This window comes from Eleginops maclovinus, chromosome 16 (genome assembly GCF_036324505.1).
Source record: "Eleginops maclovinus isolate JMC-PN-2008 ecotype Puerto Natales chromosome 16, JC_Emac_rtc_rv5, whole genome shotgun sequence".
In the NCBI taxonomy this organism is placed as follows: domain Eukaryota; kingdom Metazoa; phylum Chordata; class Actinopteri; order Perciformes; family Eleginopidae; genus Eleginops; species Eleginops maclovinus.
The window spans coordinates 17,401,421-17,423,781 of NC_086364.1; the positions used below are offsets into that span (position 1 = coordinate 17,401,421).

The 22,361-nt window shown below is 41.1% G+C and overlaps 1 protein-coding gene across 1 annotated transcript in view; it reads left to right on the plus strand.

Moving 5' to 3' along the window:
- The window catches only part of cacna1aa (calcium channel, voltage-dependent, P/Q type, alpha 1A subunit, a), a 77,017-nt gene that overhangs the window by 13,337 nt on the left and 41,319 nt on the right, over positions 1-22,361 (plus strand). The window contains exons 2-18 of the mRNA XM_063903775.1: positions 4,207-4,302; positions 4,746-4,885; positions 10,548-10,639; positions 11,425-11,577; positions 12,289-12,476; positions 14,974-15,077; positions 15,271-15,386; positions 16,097-16,141; positions 16,261-16,344; positions 17,204-17,410; positions 18,018-18,130; positions 18,351-18,463; positions 18,563-18,694; positions 18,880-18,952; positions 19,202-19,319; positions 19,845-19,912; positions 20,058-20,164. Coding sequence (XP_063759845.1) covers positions 4,207-4,302; positions 4,746-4,885; positions 10,548-10,639; positions 11,425-11,577; positions 12,289-12,476; positions 14,974-15,077; positions 15,271-15,386; positions 16,097-16,141; positions 16,261-16,344; positions 17,204-17,410; positions 18,018-18,130; positions 18,351-18,463; positions 18,563-18,694; positions 18,880-18,952; positions 19,202-19,319; positions 19,845-19,912; positions 20,058-20,164 — 1,949 coding nt within the window. The remainder of the gene's footprint in view (positions 1-4,206; positions 4,303-4,745; positions 4,886-10,547; positions 10,640-11,424; positions 11,578-12,288; positions 12,477-14,973; positions 15,078-15,270; positions 15,387-16,096; positions 16,142-16,260; positions 16,345-17,203; positions 17,411-18,017; positions 18,131-18,350; positions 18,464-18,562; positions 18,695-18,879; positions 18,953-19,201; positions 19,320-19,844; positions 19,913-20,057; positions 20,165-22,361) is intronic.

Here is a 22,361-nt window from a genome sequence, read left to right on the forward strand (position 1 = left end):
TTTCATACTGGCAGATTTAAGGATTCCTATTGTGAGGCACGAGTTGGATGAAAAAAAAAGGAACATATGATCATGTGGAGGTGCGGAAATGTGTGAGGAGAAGATATATGTTCGTATGTGAGGGGATTTTATAAAGCACCACACACAGTGGCATACACACATACTGTATGTGACAGCATGATGTATAGCCTCCCACCCACTCTCATCCTTTTATTCCCCCCTCCCTCTGTGTATATGTGTGTGTTCTGCCACTAACCTACTTTCGACGGAGCATACACACCGCTCAGAAGGAGAAAATACCGCAATACTCTCACACCCCTCCGTCATTCTCTCGCTTTACCCCTCATTCAGCACTCCTTTGCCCTTCTCTCTTCCTCACTCTTGTTTTCCTCCCTCTGCTATGCCTTTCTCCCTCTTCCTTCTCTCTCTTTTATTCCCCACCACTCACTCTTTTCAATCATGTCTGTGCCCACAGGACAGCTTTCTTTCTTTCTCTCTCCATTTCTCTCTTTCCTACTCTCCTGCATCGAGCTCTCCGTATATGTTCCTGCTAGCCTCTCGCTGTCCCTGTGCGTTTGCTGACACCGCATCTCATCCGATATTGAATGGAGATGGCATGATAGAGATAGGCGTGATTGATGGGCGAGAGCAAGGTGGACTGAGGAGAGATGCAAGAAAGCGGCGGGGACACAGGACACAAGTCAGAAAAAGAGCTGAGAGAAAGAAGAATGTAAGAGTAGATGGGGGAAATAGGAGCAGAGAGGTATGGGGAGGAAGAGAGAGAGGCTTAACAGAGGAGGAATAGAGAGAAATATATCAGTGAGAAACAGGCAGGGGCTTTACTGAGGAAGAGAGATGACAGAAGAGAGAGTTAACATAAAGACTGTATGGAGCTGCGGTGGACAAGGTGAATAAAAGGCCAGTGGAAGTGTGCGAACGTACGTGCGTCATATGGCTTTGCCGGCGTTCTTTGAGGGCCTTTTTTCTGGCGAGACATCTCCGTTTATGACCTACTACAGTCCCCTTTAAAGTGCATACACACACACTCGCACCTAGACGGAAAATAAAAAGCAAGCATATGCAGAACCACGGGTAGAGCGAGAAACACAAGGGAGACAAAAGAGAGAGAGACTGAGGACAAAGAAAACACTAGAAAGATGAAGGGTGAGAGAACGGAGAGAGATCAACATCTCTTTCTACCTCTTTTCTCCCTCACCCTGATGCTTTTAACTCTGTCATGCTGCTATATATAGCCATTGAGGAAGAAGGAAGAGGAGATTCATTATTGAATAGCGTATGGCAGGGTGTGAGTCATTTTTTCATATTCTAGATTTTTAAATGTGTGTGAGCAAGGGCATCTTTAAAGCGGCAAGTAGAGATGTTTTCAACTGATAGCAAATGAGGATGTAATGCCGGCCTCTTTGTACGACTGATGTCATCTGGCTACTGTTATAGCTAGAGGTATCATTGGATAATAGCTTGCAACCCAGGACAGTACACGCTGCATTTTGTTTACCATACTTATACGGGTTATTCCCAAGACGTCATTTGGGCCTATAAAATACTTGTTCCCATTGACTTACATTGGGAATGAGACATCCGCAAATCAGCGTATGTTATTTTAGCTAAACAATCTAGCCAGGGTCGAACACTTCACTGCCCTTATTTAAATCATTAGGGTTAGGGTAGGAGTTGTAAAATTGTCTAAAAAAGAAGCAGAATCCAGAGGTGTTTTCCCTCTTCAGTGATCTGACAGAGTCAAGAGCGGGAGATCGGAGGGCGGGGCTTAGGAAAAATAAAGTGCACATCCTTTATAGGCCCAGATACGGTTACGTTTAAAGCTACATTCACACCATTTAGGCTGAATGCGCCACTCAGCAACTTGCATAGAAATGAACGGGGCCTTACATTGCTTCTGTTTCGGGTTAGCTACCTATAGTAACAAGGGAAAATTAAAACATTATCCTAATATGGCTTTGGTTGTGCAATGGTTGATGTACTTCCTTTGGGCTGTAAATCAAACCTTAATTTCCCGTGAGATCGTATCTGGACACATGCATACTGAATGTGAAGGCTAGAGGTAACCAATTTAAACTTCTATAGCCATTACATTGTGCAATCCTTACTTTATAATAATACATTAATGTTAAAACTATATTTATTTGCCCCTTTAAGGATAGCTGCTCCTCTGACAGTTTCACACTACCTTATAGGAACACACACCCTGCCAGGGTAAAAAGGGAGCAAGTCATTTGGAAACATAACGCTATAGGACAAAATGTGCCAAACATACACATCGACCAGTCATTGCTCATGAGGAGCATTTGTCAGACACACACACACACATACATACACACACACACACACACACACACACACACACACACACACACACACACACACACACACACACACACACACACACACACATAGTTGTCCCTTTGTCCCTGTGTTTCTATATCGGTCTCTCTCCCTCTCTTTGCTTCTCCTTTTCTCTCTCTCCCTTTCCTCTTTCTCTTTTTCAGTCGACTACACTCTGCCCTCTCACAACCTAACACACACACACACACACACACACACACACACACACACACACACACACACACACACACACACACACACACACACACATACATGCATGTGTACTCACACTCACATTAGTTATACGCACCCAGTGCTGAGGGACAGGGAGGCTAATTGAGCAGTGCCCTGGGTGTTCTGGTAATGTTTGCACGTGACAAAAGGGTGCTCGAACAGATGATGACACACACACACACACACACACACACACACACACACACACACACACACACACACACACACACAGGCATGTAACATACTGTATGATGATGTATGATTCCATAAATAGCTACTTCCTTCCTTTTTGGCTCCTCGCCTTTCAATTTTCCCCCTCCTCCTCACCACCATGGGAATGCTGCTCCCAAAGGAAGCAAGCACGTAGGAAAAAGGTGAACAAGAGGACAACAACTAGGATATGATATGATACAATACAACAAGGAGGGACTTGATTTATTTAAGCGGCATCAAATTACAACCCTGTAGATCGTGTATCTACACATAATCACAGTATTATAACTCCTCCTTTTCCACTGTTCGTATGATTCTCTCTTTTTCTTCTTGGTCTACCTGTTCCTCCCTTTCTCTTGCTCGCTCATTATCTCCCTCACACATTTGCTCTCGCACTTTCTTTCTTTCGGACACTCTCTCTCCACTGGCTCTCTTTTTCTCTTGTAAATGTAACTATTCATCTTGTGACCTTAACGAGACAGGGGGATTGATTTAAGTAGACACTGTGTGTGTGTGTGTGTGTGTGTGTGTGTGTGTGTGTGTGTGTGTGTGTGTGTGTGTGTGTGTGTGTGTGTGTGTGTGTGTGTGTGTGTGTGTGTGTGTGTGTGTGTGTGTGTGTGTGTGTGTGTGTGTGTGTGTGTGTTAGACAGAGAGAGATTGTGACACACACAATTACATGTACAATAACACACTCCCTCTTGCTTTTTATTTATCTCTCTCACCCTCTCTTTCTCTCTCACAACTAGCCCTTAGATGTTATGTACACAGAGCCAAACGGTGATGTCACAATGAATCTCACTCAGTGTCCACGCACGCTATTACACACCAACACTTTAATATAGCTTGCATCTGTTCGTGTGTGTTTGTGTGTGTGTGTGTGTTTGTTTTTGTTTTTGTTTTTCGGTGTGGGTGGTGTGTTACCGGAACATACACTTAGCATATTTAACGGACTCATAATGATGGCTTGTGGGTCTGTTTGTGTGTTTGTGTGTTTGTTTGTTTGTTTGTGTATACACAGGCAGAAAAAGCAATTAGAGGCCAGATGTGTTAGATTCACTTGCACTTAATTGAAAATATTTGACCTTAAATTAAAATGTGATATTATGTGAATTTTTCTATATTTTTGTCATTATTTTTAGAATTTTAAAGTCTGACTTATAATCCAAAACAAACCTCAGTATGGTAGTTGTTTTAGTGGGAATTGCCTTTGATTATATTTTTCATGTCTGCTCACCTCTGCAGGATTTGAGTTGTCATTACATCTAAAATGAGAAAGAATAGCCACATCTGTGCAATGACAATCGTGCAAAAAGCCCTTATTATGTCAAGCTGTATTTGTTTAGATGTATGTCTCACAAAGTGTTTGTTCCTTGACTGACCTTGCTTACTCCATTTGAGTGGATGATTCTCGCCACCATCATTGCCAACTGCATTGTCTTGGCTCTGGAACAACATTTGCCTGATGGGGACAAGACGCCGCTGTCCGAGCGCCTGGTGAGTTAAAGAGGCATGACACAGTGTGTGAGCCGTATGTAAACACCATTCAATCCAGTTGACAGTTCTGACTGCTTATTGATTTTACTTCAGTGGAGATGCATGCAGCTACTCGGCTTGAAGACACATTTAAAGGAAGGATTTGATTCACCTTGAAAACATGTAATGATCCAGATTTGCACTACAACACATTATCAATAATACATTAAGATTCCAAATGATTCTACATTATACACAAACTATTGGTGTTCATTTATTAAGTTTGAAAATAAAAATGATCTGACGTCTTTACATGGCCACACTTAAGTTGGCACATTTCTTCTGAACACACTTGTATCTAGCTACTGATTGGTGTCTGGCTTTGTTTCTGTCTTTTCCCCTTCCTTTAAACCTTTCTCCCTTCATTAACCCCCTTGCTTCCATTACTGTCTTCCCCTCCTCAGGATGATACAGAGCCGTACTTCATTGGGATCTTCTGTTTCGAGTCTGGAATAAAGATCCTGGCGCTCGGTTTCGCCTTCCACAAGAACTCCTATCTGAGGAATGGCTGGAACGTCATGGACTTTGTGGTGGTGCTCACAGGGTGAGTGGCAAGCAAATAACTCACAAAACACACACATACATGCACATAATGTACCTGCATGAACACTTACAAATGCACACACACACACACACATATAAAAGATCAACATAAGACGTGTTTTTTTCTTTGCTTATTCAAGTAAAACAGAAGAACATAGGGTCATTTATCACATGCTTTAGTGCCGGTTTGTACATGTGTATTTCTGTGAGTGCCCTACCCCTGCTCCTTTGCCCTAATAAAGGGCCACCTTCTGCGCAAGGCAGCAGGCAGATCACAGAGCAGAACTGCAGGCAGCCGGCAGCCTGGGTAGTGAACAAATGTCACCATGATATACACAGACAAAGAGGGGGTGGGGGTCACAGAGGAAAGAGACAGGTGTATGCAGCCAAATGTAGACAGAGAAGCAATGGGAATGAATAGAAAGAGACAACTGAAGAAGGCACCGAGTGATGAAAGAGCAAGCAAGGGAAGTAAGAACCACCCACTCGTGTCCAGATGTTTTCTCAACACGTGTCTTTCTTATCATGTATCAAGTTAACTGTAAATTGACATTCTGTCTTAAAGACACTTTGTCTTTAATGTAAATATTGCAGGCTGTGTGGTGTTTGAGGCTGTGAAACGCTGGTGTGTGGGAGCAGTTTTTGTTAAATGATTAATGTGATTTACATGACTGTAATTGAATAAGTGATCAGTTAGGGAGAAGAGAAAAACTATTAAATGTGTCTTATACTTTAATTTCATTAATTCATTGAGTTCCTAGAAAATATAAATGTCATGTATTATTATTATTATTATTATTATTATTATTATTATTATTATTATTATTATTATTATTATTATTATTATTTAACCGAACCACAAAACTGATGTTCTCTGTAGTTGTCTTAAGATATTCACAAAGCATAATAACTATTTTTTGATGATAATAACACACCTAATCACTACTTCACTTTTACTTCTTTTGCTAATTGTGAACTACATGGAGTATTATGACTCATTAGAAATGTCACATACTGTTACTATAGGCTACTGTGTCCAATAAAATGAGATGTGGGAGTTCTGGCACAGGTTCATATGCTGAGGTCACTGCATGTTTGTGTATGTGCATGTGGAGAGCTTTATATATTATATAAACCCTCCATATATTTGCTGACAAAGCTCCAGAGAAACCTGTGATTGCCCCCCCCATCTCTTTTCCCCACACATCTACAGTCTGGCAGTACATGTCCTTATGCTTTAATAAGACTAATCATGAACCTCATCCTGGCAGAGTGACTGAGAGAGATGAGGGGTGAGAAGACGAGTGTCAGCGAGACAGCAGGAAGTAGGGTGATGCAGAGAGCAGGAGAGATAAAAGAGGGAAGTGAAGCAGTCCTTAACTTCCAGGAAATGCCTAGTCTCACATAATCCCCCCCCCCCGCTTCTGTTTTTTATAATAGGACATCTAATGACAGTGAAATCCTCTGAGCAAGCATGACACAACAGTTTAATAATCTGTGTCTGCTATGGCCACAGGAGAGCCGGTGTTGTATTGGAGATGTTGTTACAACAGGCAAGCACAATGTTTTCTCTCATTTCTTTATGGTTTTAATGACAACTTACCTCTAAAGTGTAACTGGAAAGCACTTCCTGATTAGGTAGCAATCACAGGCATTGGTGTCTTTCGACTATTTTTGAGAGTGTCCTGGCTTTGGATTTAAAATACATGCATCATGTTCACGGCCATCTTAGATTTCTCAAGAAAAAAGATGGAAACCAGGTTTAAATATTGTCTTGGATAGCTCTTCCTTTCTCTCATATTTATTGAATGCAAAGATGACCATTCCATCGCAATTTGATATTTGTTCACAATTGTTTATCCCTATTATAATTATAGGACTGAAAAGTGCACCAAAATGCTTTGTTGGAAAGTCAAAACATTTGGAAAAGACTAGATTTTTCTGGTAGAAGTACAGTCCAAGAGGTGAGAAATTACTCTCAGCAACTATGAAAAGTCACTGGAAATTACAGTCTATGCCTGAATTGGTGAAACAATATCATGAGGGACTACTTTAAAAAAAACAGATATAGACTAAGGAAAGCTAGCAAGATGTAAAAAAGGAGTAAAAATTAAGAATAAAGAAGAACATATAAGTACTTTGCAATGTAAACAACAGTCATTCAACACACCCAGCTTTATAACCGTTTTGCAGAGAGGCAGGAAGCTGCAGCAACAAAATGCAGACGGAGAATATGCTGCAGCACTTACACCACACATACTGTATATTCCCATGATACATTATGTACACTGACTGAAGTCAATACATTTACACACACACACACACACACTTCCTTTGTCGTGCTCGCTATGAATGGGGGTTGTGTTTTCAGCAGTGCTGCTCTTTGAAGATGAAAGGCTACTTGGCCTTTCTATCCACCCTTGGACAAAACCTTTGATAACACTCTGACCCACACACACACACACACACACACACACACACACACACACACACACACACACACACACTCTCACACATTTCCACTTCAAACATTCCTTTCCATTTCCTACTCAATCCTAGTGCATTTGCTACTGCGACACATAAGAAAAACCCACAAATGGCACTAAAAATGTCTGGATGGATTAGCTTTTCACTCCACCTCCTTGTTGGATGTTAGCAGATTTGTGTGCGCTCTTATTTCTGTGCCCAAGTGTGTGTGCTGACCTATCTCTTGTAGTAAATTGCCTGAGTGATTTGGCCCTGGGAATAAGCTAGCTGTTTTTTTTATGCCAACTATTGATTATTAGTCCAATTACCCTTAGTTTACAGCCAGTCTCGACTCGCGTCCACCCTCCGCCTCTCCTTTTTGTTCCTTCATTCAGGTTTGTTTATTGTGAAAAACAGCTGACACGTTCAGATAATTAAAAACTGAATAGGTCATGGAGGCACTACTTTCAGTTCTGTCATTGTTGAGAGTTGTCCTGTATAGATTTCTGATTTGGAACTGTGTGTTTGACATCTTCTTAACCTTTAATCGTCTTTGATGTTACGTGACGCTAAATTACAAGGAATAATACAATCTTAGTACGTGAGGGAGGATATCAAATGAATACGAAAAGAAATGTATAATTATGCTGATACGTGTTATTATGTAATCGTGGTATGAAAGCAAGGAGAAAACTGGAAAGTTTTTAGGGGGAGATGAAGCGATTTGGTCAGTGATGTGGACAAAGATAATTAGCCACATTTAGCTGAAGTCAGCAGGAAAGCAGGCGGAGGGAGCAGGCGAAAAAAAGATGGTGTTTGTATAATGCTGTCCCATGAGAGCTGGTTGGTGGGGGAGATAGTGTAATATTGCTTAATGTGATTGTCCTGAATCATTTTAGTGCAGGTGTGTGTATAATATGTGCGCTAGGCAGCATCTCTGTCCCTGACGACATTCTCTTCCATCGGTTATTACAAATGACCTACTTTCTAGTGTGCATATGTGAATACAATCATTCGCACTCAACATGTTAGATCTCTAACCTGTGTGTGTCTGTGTGTGTGTGTGTGTGTGTGTGTGTGTGTGTGTGTGTGTGTGTGTGTGTGTGTGTGTGTGTGTGTGTGTGTGTGTGTGTGTGTGTGCGCGCATTTGTCATCTATGTGTCTATTTCTGTATGTGTGTGATTGTTGATGCATTTACATCATAAAGAGAAGAGAGGAGAAAGAAAAAAGAAAACAATCAATCAGGCTCCTCCCTTGGCCCTGTTACCAAGGTGATACAGAGATTCTATCAATGAGCCAAGGTCCCTGTTCCCATGGAAACACTTATGAATGAGGAAGGACCCAGTAACCGTGGAGACGGTGTGAATGAGGAACTGCCTCATCGGCTTGACACTGTTTGTGACGGCGGATGCTGATTTAGATACTGAATTCATCATAAGTACCCTCACCGTCATTTTGTGTGTTTTTGATATCAAAAATAGTCACATCGTAGAAATAGGTTCTTTTTTTTCCTCAAATGTCCTCTCTTTTATATTCCCAATACTACAGTTACACAAAACAGGCAAACCTATTTGTCATATTCACTGTTTGTTGTTTTGGGCCCTATTAAGGCCATTTTCAGGTTTCATTTTTTTTTTTTTTTCCTTCCACTTTCCATGCTTTTATGTTCAGAAAGCCCAGTCTGCTGTGATTGGTTAGCTGGCCAGCTCTGTTGTGATTTCTCACAGGCTTAGAGATGTCCCGCCCCTTAGCTTATCACGTACAATGTGCTGGAGCTCCAGGCAATACAATCAAGAGTGTTACATAGTGATGTCACTGTGTTACAGAATTAAAGTAAGTAGCCCAATGGAGGTGTTTCAGGCAAGGGGGGGGGGACAAAAAGGAAGAGAAACACCCTGTGGAGGAATTTGGGGGATTTTAGACTTTGCAGACCATTTACATGCACAAAAAACTATACGTTGATACCAAGTATTAGCACATTAAGGAATAGCTGACCATATTTAGGTTGGCTCTAATTGGAAAGCACTTTGAGTGATACATCTGATGTTTTATATTTCTTCACACATGGCAGAATGTATGGATCAGTGAGCTGGTAAAAGGAACATCTGCTACACACAGCTGTACTACAGTGTTGCAGAGGACCTCTCAGTTACAAGTCAGCCTCTGTTGAGGTATTTGATATCACACAATGTCATTACAAGGACCCCAGCCTACACTGGTGATGGAGCATACACCACTGGTGGGGGGGGGGGGGGGGGGGCGTCCTGGTAATTCAATACAGAATCCTTCAATAGATCCAGGATCAGTGTTGCATTTCCCTTTCCTGCCATTTTTATATGTTTCCAAGCAAAGCAAGCTGACTTCAAACCTGTGATTAAGGCTGTGCTGTGTCACTGGGCCTCTTAGTGGAACAGATGAAAGTGGAAATGTGTCAGAGAGACCGAGAGAGAGGGAGAGAGAGAGAGAGAGAAGTGGGAAGGAGGATGATTCACAGTGTGCGTCAGACCAGAGGACTGACTGGAAGTCTGGCGGCATGAGGGAACATCTTAAACAACTGAAGCACGAACTTACACACACATGCTGTTTACAATCCTTTTATTCCGATGATGAGGTGTTATCGGCGCTGTAACACACACCAACACACGGTTACTCTGCAGTCTGGCGACACCTCGAAGATAAACAGTTTGAACGTAACGAGAATAAAAATAGGTGGAAATAAGCAAGTCAGCATCTTGGTTTCTCACCATCTGCCAGCGCTCCCTCTCTCTCTCTCTCTCTCTCTCTCTCTCTCTCTCTCTCTCTCTCTCTCTCTCTCTCTCTCTCTCTCTCACTGCTTTCGCTCTGGCTCGCCCCCCCTCCCATCCTCCCTCTCCTACCCATCACCCCATCTCTCCTCTTTCATTTTAAAGTCCTTCTATCATCCCGTTGAAAAACACAGTCCCTTCAGCCCATCCCTTTCTCGCCCTGATACACTTCTCTGCCCTGCTTCACTTGTCAGCTGTATTGATCAGCTCCCCTCTTACAGGATTTACATACACTGCTCACCCAGTAGCTTGTAATGACCTGGCAAGGGGTCTGCGTTAAAGTGTGTGCTTGTTTGTAAAAGCGTGTGTATGAATGAAGCTGACTGACAGCTTGACTAGCTTACATATTGATTGCCTTTGCTCACTTTTGTGCATTTGTCTCCGTCCCCTTAGGATCCTATCCACTGTGGGCTCAGATTTCGACTTGCGGACCCTCAGGGCTGTGCGAGTATTGAGGCCCCTCAAACTGGTGTCCGGTATTCCCAGTAAGTCCAGGCTCTTCACTCTGCATTGAATAATAAATACTTAGTTAAGAACATTTCTTAGCTTAGCTTAGCTTAGTTTAGCTGCAGATCTTGGTGTTTTATTGGTGGATCAGAAATAGCTTGAAAAAGCTTTTTATGTCCAGGTGTTATGCAGCTTCTGTGTTCTTCATAATGCACCCAAAGTGTTCTAACAAAAGTGGTTGTTCTATGTACTCTCTGCTCCTTTTTTTTTTTTTAAATGTTAAAGCAGCAGTAGTGTTCCAGCACCACTGCAGTGTTATTAATAGCGTGGACTCTACAGAGCTGAACAGGCAAACCAAGGCTTACTCATCACAAAAGTCACTAAGCTCCCCATGAAAACCAAATTAAAGTTTCATTCCAATGTGTGATATACATTTGAAAAATGTGATTGGTTTCAGAAAATAGAACCTGCCGCAAACGAGTGCTTGGAGACCTTTCGTTTGTTAGAAAATATTTTTTAGAAAACCTTTACAAACGTAATTCTTCTTCTGGTTACACTCTGCCTCCCACTATGGGTGCAGCAACGTAAGTATTCGATCTAGTACTAAACTGAGTGTTTTTGTATGTATGGTTTTCGTTATGACAAATTAAATTAAACCGATCATGCTGATAGTGGAGGACATGAAGGGTTATTTTTTTGGAGATTTTACCTGCAAGTTTCACCTTTCTGTCTTCAGATCCTTGCACATGATCTTATCGATGAAACTGCATAGAAAAGAAAATGAATGATGGATAATATTAACTCTTATAACTGTCTCCTCCAGGCTTACAGGTGGTGCTCAAATCCATCATGAAGGCCATGATTCCTCTGCTGCAAATTGGCCTGCTTCTTTTCTTCGCCATCCTCATGTTCGCCATCATCGGTCTCGAGTTCTACATGGGCAAATTCCACACAACCTGCTTTGACAATCACACAGGTAAAGGAGTGTGTGTGTGTGTGTGTGTGTGTGTGTGTGTGTGTGTGTGTGTGTGTGTGTGTGTGTGTGTGTATGTGTATGTGTATGTGTATGTGTGTGTGTGTGTGTGTGTGTGTGTGTGTGTGTGTGTGTGTGTGTGTGTGTGTGTGTGTGTGTGTGTGTGTGTGTGTGTGTTGTTTTTGCCAACAGTGCTAGTTAATTTGCTGTTTACCCCAATGAACACCTGTTCCGGTTGAGGTAGACTATTATTAGTCATAGTACTAAAAATAGAAAGGCAATTTAGTTCAGCAAAATAACATAATTGGCCTTAGATTGTTTGCAGTGCTTCAATTCTATTTTTACAAGTGGGGAAAGGCAGTTTCCACAGAAAATGTCTAATTATTTTCTTGTATCTCTGTATAGAGATTAAATTATAAAAATAGTATCTCATCTTCCAAGAAATAAAACTGTTAACTTGGTTTATTGAGCATTTATTATGGCAAATGTCCATATCATTCAAGCAGGTTAGCCTATTTTGCTGTGTGATAATTATATTATGTTGTGCTATATCTTTTGTTTTGTATCCTATTCTTCACAAATGTAATTCCAGTAATGAAGGGGACAAAATCTTATTTTGAGCCAATGGATAGCACTCATGATTCATACAAACAACATCATTTCCTATGCCTGCCTTTTGTTTTGAAACACCTCTCCTCGTTCACTCGTGTTCAGGTGAGATCCGAGAAGAGTTTCCATGTGGGACAGTGTCTCCGTCGCGGCTGTGTCCAGAGGGCACCATGTGTCGAAAGTACTGGATGGGACCAAACTACGGCATCACCCAGTTTGACAACATCCTGTTTGCTATCCTCACCGTCTTCCAGTGTATCACCATGGAGGGCTGGACTGACCTGCTCTACTATGTATGTACTGCTCAACAGAGATTAACACATTTACACTGTACACAGCTGTTTGAATGGCTAATTTAAATGAACATTCCAAAATATTCATGATTAATTCAGCCATAAAGACCAGGGCTCATGTAAAAGTCAGTTGTTAAAGTTTCCCACAGGTGATGGGATTCTTTCACTATGAACACAGCTTCCCTCTTGAATCCCTTCAACCACCTTCTATGAAAGGTCGTATCTGTTTGAGGTCTATTTTTTCCTTCTGACCACAAATGAAGGCTTTTATTTTGGTCATGGATCTCTATGCAACTAAGAGCTGGCCGTAATATGGCAAATGTGTCTCAAACTGCGGTAATAAAGGAGACGCATATTCCAGATGTGCCAAATACAGTAAATAATATCAACATATCCCACATGACTTAATCTAAAAATATCTACACTCAGAATAAGGAGTATTGGGATTATCCAAATATAATATGCTGTCAAAAGAGACCCATATAAAAACAGAGTATTGCCATATTTAATACTCAATGGATTAATAGTGGAATACTAGGTATCAATTCACTTGAAGGTTTCAGGTCTAGTAAGTCATTCAAAAATAGATAATAATACAGAATCCAAAACTCATCAGTACTTTTGAAGGATGTGCTGCACTTGCAAACAAACACCAATAATTAAGAATCACAAACAGTATCAGTTTGTTCGCCATGTGAACCTTGTTTTTAGGAACAATACATTGGCTTGTATAGATTATTTTCATACTTGGCGGCCATTTTGTTAGGATAAAACTGCCACTCGAAAAATAAATAAAATATCCCGACAAATGTAGCTTAACATTTGTCCTTTGTTCGTCCAACCCGCTGTCATAGTCTCCACATTTTGACGCTGCACAACCAAAACATTCAAGATAATTTTCTCACATGAAATGCTTTTATTCAGGCATAAAACTCCTCCACTGATTTTACCTGTGCACACTGAGAGCCTTCCCAGAAATAGGTACCCGGTCTAGAACAGTGTCATCACTCATGCCCAAGACCAGGCAGTTCCCTCTCTGTCAGTGGCAACGGTTGCTAGGAGACCAGAGGTAGATGAGGGTCTTTGAGTGTAACTGTAGTCACCCCCCCCCTTCCTCTCCCTCTCAGTCTTCCCGCTGCTCCTTCTCTTTCTTCATCCCTCCTTTTTTTTTTAAATTCCTCCCTCTGCTCTCTCTCCTCCCTTCATTTCCTTCCTTCCTCCTTTTCTCCCTCGCACTCTGTGTCTATCTCCCCGTGTCCCTTCTTCCCGGTGCTGCTCTATATTTAAAAGGGCCTGTTCAGCCCAAGTTATTCTTGCAGCTGCTGGGGAGGGGAGCGATAAAAGTTTAATGGTAGAAAAAAGGGTCTGCGGTACATTGGGTTCACATCGGCAACGTCAGCTTACATGCAGGAAGAAGGAAAGATGGAGGAAGGAGGAGACAGGGGGGGATGCTAGACTGGAAGCATCTGAGAAAGAGAGCGCAAAATAGGGAAGGGAAGAGGGGGTCTAAGGGTGGGAAGGGGTGAAATGAAGAAACAGTTAAGAGGCTGGTCAGAAAAAAATATAGAAGCAGGGGAGGAGGAAATATTACTTTGAACTAGCACTAAAATGAATGAACTTAAAAGGGCTAACAGAAGAAACGGTTCTCTAAGAGCGATGCAAAAGGAGAAAGCAATGAGGAGGGAATGCAGAAAATGGAAGCAGAGTTTGGACAGTGGGATGGTAGAGATAGAGAGGGGGAGACCAAAGCCTTCGTTATACATTATTTACTGTGCACTGAGCAGCTAAATAGAGTGGCAGATATGCATTTACTTATTGAGATGACTTAAAGCAAAATCATGTCCGCCCTGCTGTTGTTTATATTTCCCACAGCTGTGGATAGCACTTCTGAGTTAACTGACCTCCATTTTCTTTACTGCCACATTGTTTAATTTGAACTTTTAAGTGACATTTTCTTCAAAATATTGTTGTTTAGTTACCAGTACCTATACATGTCGGTATTGCAACGATATTGTAGGGTTGAGTTTTGGTGCTTTTTTCAAAATGTCTATTGACAATCATCAGTAATTTTGATTAAATCACCTAGTGGTTAAGGGCAAATAATAAAAAGAGCTTAAAAATGTTGGGTAAATTGAGAAAATATACTGGAAAAGACAATCATTTTGCCATATAACAACAAACCTAGCATAATATCTAGCCTTATACTGTATCAGGATAGTGATCTTATTTCGATATATTTCCTATCCCTATACCATGTGTGCGGAACCCAGCTGCTAAAAAATGCAACTTAATTGGATAAGCAGACCAATCAATTGCCCTAGTATGGTGGACCGATCCATTCATCTGCCAGTGCAGGAGACTAATGCAAATTCATACCCATTATAACCTGGCTGGTCGTGTAAATTTATGCCACATGTTATGCTGCCGCAAGAATGTTCATTTCTTTCTTTCTGATGTGTGTGTGTGTGTGTGTGTGTGTGTGTGTGCGTGTTTACAGAGCAACGATGCCTCAGGGAGTGCATGGAACTGGATGTACTTCATCCCCCTCATCATCATCGGCTCCTTCTTCATGCTCAACCTGGTGCTGGGTGTGTTGTCAGGGTAAGTGTGTGCTTGTGACATATATATATATACACTGCAAATATTCTTGATACATCAATGTCATACCAACTGCATTAGTAGTTTAATATGTTTAATTCAAAAATACTAATTTTTATTGCATAGTAAAACATGCAGGGTATCCTTAAAAGTGTGTAACTTTGTGGTGTGTGTGCACATATGTGTGTCCCTGCAGGGAGTTTGCCAAAGAGAGAGAGCGTGTGGAGAACAGGAGTGAGTTCCTGAAGCTCAGAAGACAGCAGCAGATTGAAAGGGAACTCAACGGATATCTGGAGTGGATCTGTAAAGCTGGTATGTGCACTGCATGTGTTATGCTTCACGCTCAGAGACATAATAATAAATAAACAAACACAAAACAAATAATGATCAGATAATAAATATACATTTTAATTGTATTTTTTAATCCAAAAAGCTTTTATTGTAAAGATTCTATAGTTTGAAGCACACTGATACCTCAACTCAAATCATGATTAACATTAGGAAATCGTACATTAAATCCTATATTGTAGTCATAACCCTTGTTCAAATGTAATATAGAAAACTTGAATGACAGCCAGTGCATACAGTTAAATATAAGTGAACAGCTTTGATTTACCTTGATTTAGCAAGGATTAAAGAACCTTGTTTGAAGCTTGGAGGGAAAAGACTGCCTGTCCGTAGTTCTCTTCATCTCTTTTGTCTTTTCACTGTTGAGGGCAGGGAAGATGTGGGGAAGATAAGAGGAACGGAGGGTTGGATGTTGGAAGGAGTGGGTACAGCGGCAGGTAGAAAAGGACAGACCTTTGATCTTCTTGAAAACACAATCTACATAAAAACAAGGAAGCTAAAATACAAAGGAGGGAGGGATGAGAAGCAGGCACAGGTGCAGGACAGAGACTTTGTTTCCGGTTTGAATTACAATAAGAAATGGCGACGATAACAAAAGATTGAGAGACACTGTGGAAGTCATCAAACAAATTCAATGTCGCCTATTTACATATTTTTGTTTGTGTGTGTTTCAGAGGAGGTCATCTTGGCGGACGATGACAATGACACGGCTTATGATGGTAAGAATTTGCTTATTAACTGTGTTCGTGCATGCATGGCTGTGATTTAAAAAACCAAAAGATACAAATGAAATGTACAAAACTGTCAAAATAAACGCATCATTTTTTTTCTATTGCAGGCTCCCGTAGAAGAGCCACGAAGAACCACAAAAGCAAAGCTGAGCTGCTGAACCCAGAGGAAGGGGAGGGAGACCTGGCAGTGGGTAAGATACACACACACACACACACACACACACACACACACACACACACACACACACACACACACACACACACACACACACACACACACACACACACACACACACACACACACACACACACACACACACACACACACAAAGGCAAACCACAGGTACATGCAGATGCTATCTTATCTTGCATATCAGCATTACCTGACCCTCCTCTCCTTCGCTCTCTCTCTCTCTCTCTCTCTCTCTCTCTCTCTCTCCTTGCCTCGCCTCTATTCTGCTGCTCTGCACTTCTCTCCTCATGTTGCCTTTTTCCCCTTTCCTTTAACACCTTCATCTTAGTTCCTTCCTTCGTTCCTTCCTTCCTTCCTTCCTTTCTACCTCAGTTCTTCAGCCTTCTTATGTAGGAAATCATGCAATTAGACCATTGCAACAGGCAACCTCATTTGATAAAATCAGCGAAGATAAAATGCTTTTGATGATGAATTATGTAATATTGTGTACAGACAAAGGAATGAGAGTATTCAGAAAAGCAAAAAGTTATAATTTTGGGAGAGATCTATACTTTTGAACTTGGTTGAAGTGATGAGATCATGAAAGATAACATGTGAAACCAGTTTAAAGCGCTTATACCTCTTCACTATTTGACATCGGGACCCTAAATCTTCTACCGTATGTGTGCCAGTAGAGCATTTTGTTGTGTATGATCTTGTAACTTATTGTACCTGTAAATCAGAAATCAGAGGACATTTTACGCTGTGTACAGTTTTGCTAATCCAAGATGCTAAGTGCACACAGTTCTGCCAATAAATCACTCTATACTTTTTTATCAGCCTAACATCAAAACTTTTTCTCTCACTTATCCTTTCAGGGTCACCGTTTGCCCGGGCCAGCTTGAAGAGCTCCAAGCTGGAAGGATCAGATTTCAAGCGACGAGAGCGACGGCTACGCTTCCTCATCCGACACGCTGTCAAGTCCCAGGCCTTCTACTGGACCGTGCTGTGTTTGGTGGGGCTCAACACCATGTGTGTGGCTGTGGTGCACTATGACCAGCCGGACCCTCTGTCAGATTTTCTATGTGAGTATGAGGGACTGGGATGCATGCAAATGTATTACAAGCATGGACAGATTATCTTCACAAGTACTCTCAACACAGATTTCTAGAAGGGATTGGGTGAGCAAACTCTTTAGGAAATCCAAAGAAAAGCTGACCAAACCAAGCACACAATGTCTCCCTTTTGCATGACCAATACAAATGATCAGGCTATAACAATATACCAGAAGATGCAATGAAATAGAAACTATTTAAGGGGCCCTATTATGCCCCAGGGGTTTTCCCTGTCCTGTAGTGTGTTATATAGGTTTTTGTGCATCTAAATTGTCTGCAAAGGCTAAAATGCCATCGTGACATCACTATCTAACACTCGCACTTCTATTGGCTTGCGCTCCAACACATTGTACCTCAAAAGCCTAAGGGGCGGGACATCTCTAAGCAATTGACCAATCACAACAGAGCCGGCCAGCTAACCAATCAGAGCAGATTACATGTTTTTGTTAGAAAAACAAATGACACAATTTCTTTATGTACTTCAAATGCATGCTAAGATATATTTCACAAACATCTAACATATTTTCTTCTCTTCTCCTCTTCATCCCTCCCTTCTTGTCGTCTTCCTTCCATGCAGATTTTGCTGAATTAATCTTCCTGGGGATATTCTTGACAGAGATGTTTGTAAAGATGTACGGCCTTGGCAAACAGGCCTACCTCAACTCCTCCTTCAATTGCTTCGACTGCATTGTGAGTCCCGTCAAACACACACACACACACACACACACACACACACACACACACACACACACACACACACACACACACACACACACACACACACACACACACACACACACACACACACACACACACACATAAGCAGGTGCAAACACTCATTTCACACCAGCGTGGTTGTGTGCACAGTGTTTGCTCCTCATGATGAATAACACGCTTGTGTTTGCATTAGGTGATCTGTGGTAGTATATTTGAAGTGCTGTGGTCCATCATCCAGCCGGGCACATCGTTTGGCATCAGCGTGCTTCGGGCTCTCAGGTTATTGAGGATTTTCAAAGTCACCAAGTGAGTACTTCAGTTTTATTTTTATATCCCATATACATTCATTGGACATGACATTGCGCTCAGTTATTAAACACACTCGTTCTGTCTTGTTCTTGCCAGGTACTGGGCATCTTTGCGCAACCTCGTCGTCTCACTGCTGAACTCCATGAAGTCCATCATCAGCTTGCTGTTCCTGCTCTTCCTCTTCATAGTTGTCTTCGCCCTGCTGGGCATGCAGCTCTTCGGAGGACAGTCAGTGCTGCTTTCCTCTAACTCTACATCTCTCCTTACTCTTCTCCTTCCTTGTTTATAGTTCACACTTGATATAACCCTGAGACCCCTAAGAAAAAAATGAATACCCTGGTGCTTCTGTGTTTTTGCCTCACCCTTCTTCTGTTTCCCATCTCTCTCCTCAATTTAATTTTTTCCTCTACTAGGTTTAATTTTGAGAACGGCACTCCTCCGACAAACTTTGACACCTTCCCTGCAGCAATAATGACGGTGTTTCAGGTAAGCAGAGGGGATGGTGTGAAAGGGAGGAAGGGAGGGATGACGAAGGTTGGATTAGGACAAGTGGTTTAAGGACTAATTAATATTTTCACACAAGAAAACAAATGCTACTTGTGAATTCCCAAATGTCTTTAGTCAAAGGTTTAATAAGTGCTTAACTGTGTCTACCTCTTTAATATATGTATGTTTGACAACTTACCAACAAGCCACATGTACAAATAGTAACATGCCTCTGTGTGTGTGGGCCAGATACTGACCGGTGAGGACTGGAACATGGTGATGTACGATGGCATCAAGTCTCAGGGTGGAGTCAACAAGGGCATGGGGTTCTCTGTCTTCTTCATCGTGCTCACACTTTTTGGCAACTGTATCCTTTTTACATTCAAATTGCACAAAAAAAACACTCACACGCATAAAGACATTTTCTATTATGCTTTAATAACATATTACAAATATTTTTGAAAATATGTTAAGATGATGATGTGATTATAATTAGTTTTTTTTAAGAGGATTTGTACCAAACAAGGATTGTTAAATAAAACTTTGTTTAGGCCAGGACCTTCTGTAACACCTAAATACTTCGGAATGATATTTTCTCATATTTTATCTGAAATTTGGAAATTGCACATATCAATATTGAGATTTCAGCAACATTTTGATTTATTTGTGCAGCCATAATGTACATATACAGATTTGAACACTTCTTTGAAGTTCATCTTGAAGTTCTCATTTTGTTATCCACATTTTTCTTGTCATTTATCCCACTTTCTTTTGGATGATTCTTGTGAGATCCAAAATATATTTCGGCTTCATTTAATCAGTTATGTTCATGCTGTATACACCCATACAAACAAACTCCTACATGCTGGACTTCCTTTAACTCCATGTTCAGACACTCTGCTGAATGTGTTCTTGGCCATCGCTGTGGACAATTTAGCCAACGCACAGGAACTGACCAAGGTACCAATTTATTTTCTGAAAACTAAAAATAACCAGCGTTATGCTCCTCTGCTCAACAAATTCTTTCTGATTTTCTCATATGCACTATTTTCAACTCATCCATGTGTCTGGATTTTGATTTCCTTCCTCATGTCTCTCTCCGCAGGACGAACAGGATGAGGAGGCGGCTGCCAGTCAGAAGATCACCCTTCAGAAAGCCAAGGAGGTGGCTGAAGTCAGCCCACTGTCTGCCGCCAACCTCTCCATTGCAGCGTGAGTTGTTGTTTCTTATTAAGGTTGAATTTGGGTTTTTGTATCATCTTTTAGAACATTTTCCCACCAGGCAGGAATATGAGGGTGGAACACTTGCAGATACAGTATCTTTAGAACTCATTCAGGAACTACGATGCAAGCACTAATGCAAGATTCGGCTTCTTCAAGTTATAACATTTGGAATAAGGACAATATTTACAAAAACACATGTTACATCATGTTGCATTCTACATCACAGTTTATGGACAATCATTCTCATAGCATTTGAACCACATTTGTAAAAAACGCTTAATTACCTATAATATATTTTCAGTGTAATGCACACTGACAGTTAGCATCATCCAAAGAGATCTACCTATTCCCAACGTTTTTTTATACAATATTTATAAATACAATAACAACATATCTTAAAATATAGCCTGGCTTTGAATAAAGATTCTTGCATTGTTTTACATTCAGAGGTTGTTAAGCTGGTTTATGGCCAACTGCAGCACTAAACCTAAACATGCATGCACGCTTTCTTCTCCCTTTCTATCAGCTTCTCCCTCTCTTTTTCTTTTGTGTGCATACACACACACACACACACACACACACACACACACACACACACGAACACACGCACACACACAAGCCGGTGTTGGATTGATCTGGGCCAGCCCTCCTCTGGTCAGGAGAGTCAGAGTCTTTGATCTCCTTTCTATGCATGCACAGGGGTCTTTCCTTTCACTCCTGCTAAAGTTCACACACACACACACACACACACACACACACACACACACACACACACACACATACACATACACATACATACACACACACACACACACACACACACACTCTTATAGAGACGCACACGTAGAACTCTGTGGTCTGTCCCTAAAAAAAGCACAGCGGGGGAGCCCACGTGTGCTCGGAAACACCACAAACACACAACACATACACACAGCTCTGACCTTTACCGCTGTGAAACATCAGCCTCTGCCCACACTCCATCACACACACACACACACACACACACACACACACACACACACACACACACACACACACACACACACACACACACACACCACAGATGCAATGGCCAACAGTATTTAAACATACATGCTCATAATAACGTGTTCATCACTTTGTGAATCACATTGTTTCCTGTTACTGTAAGTTCTGTTCTTCACTGTGCTGTGAGCATCTGTCTGTACACTTTACCTGGGAGTCCTTTTGAGGTTAAACATGTTTCTGTCAATACAATGCACATGTATCTGCGTGTGAGAAAGAGAAAGAGTGTGTGTGATTATTATTAAAGTTTCACTTGATGGACAGGTGTCTCTAAATGTATCTTAATATTTTTCTACTTTATAACCTAAAAGAGTCATCATTTGAGTTTTAGATTCAATTGTATTTAACTGTTATCTCGAAATAACCTATATGTAGGTGCAACATAGCTCTGCAGTGCATATTTAATTCACTATATCAGTGTAAATCCCTTATCTTTGTAGTATAAAAAAAGGAAAGAACATAAGAATGTCAATGGGGAAAGACCTTGTTTTTCCAAGCAGGGGTTTTAAACTCGGGGACATCAGTGGAGCATGACGAATCTCTTAAGAAGATATTCTATGGTAGATTCAGGGAGGAGGCTGCCATGAAGGCTACATGAAACCCATGAAGAAAAACACTTGTTAGGCTACATAATACTTACTAGTACACTCAAAATGATAAGTATACAAACACAGCTTTACAATCCAAACAGATTGCAGGAACAAATCCAAGTTACATCGCTTCACTGTGGTGAGTTTACAGGAGTTCACAATTGATGATAACAGCCTTGAAAGTATATATTTTTCAGTTGGACTGTTCTTTATTTAGCATGCTCTTTAGCAAAGCAATGTACAGACACAAAGCAAGATCAGAGGTACTGCGAATAGTTGAGGAATATATGGTTAAAGATGCAAAGATTGATCGGGACAGATCAGCAGGATCAGGAGGAAAGCGAAAATTAAAAAGGATGGTTAGGATGTGTGTGTGAATGCCTAGGTGCATGTTGTATTTTGTGTGTGTGTTTGTGTGTGAAGGGTTGCATTCCAAAATGCTCAATCTTGTTGGCAAAAATTGTCAAATTTTCGAAAATTTCTTATCTTTTTTCCTTAATTCTTCATTTATTTTGGTACTTCAATAATATATTTTACTTATTTGAGTAGAA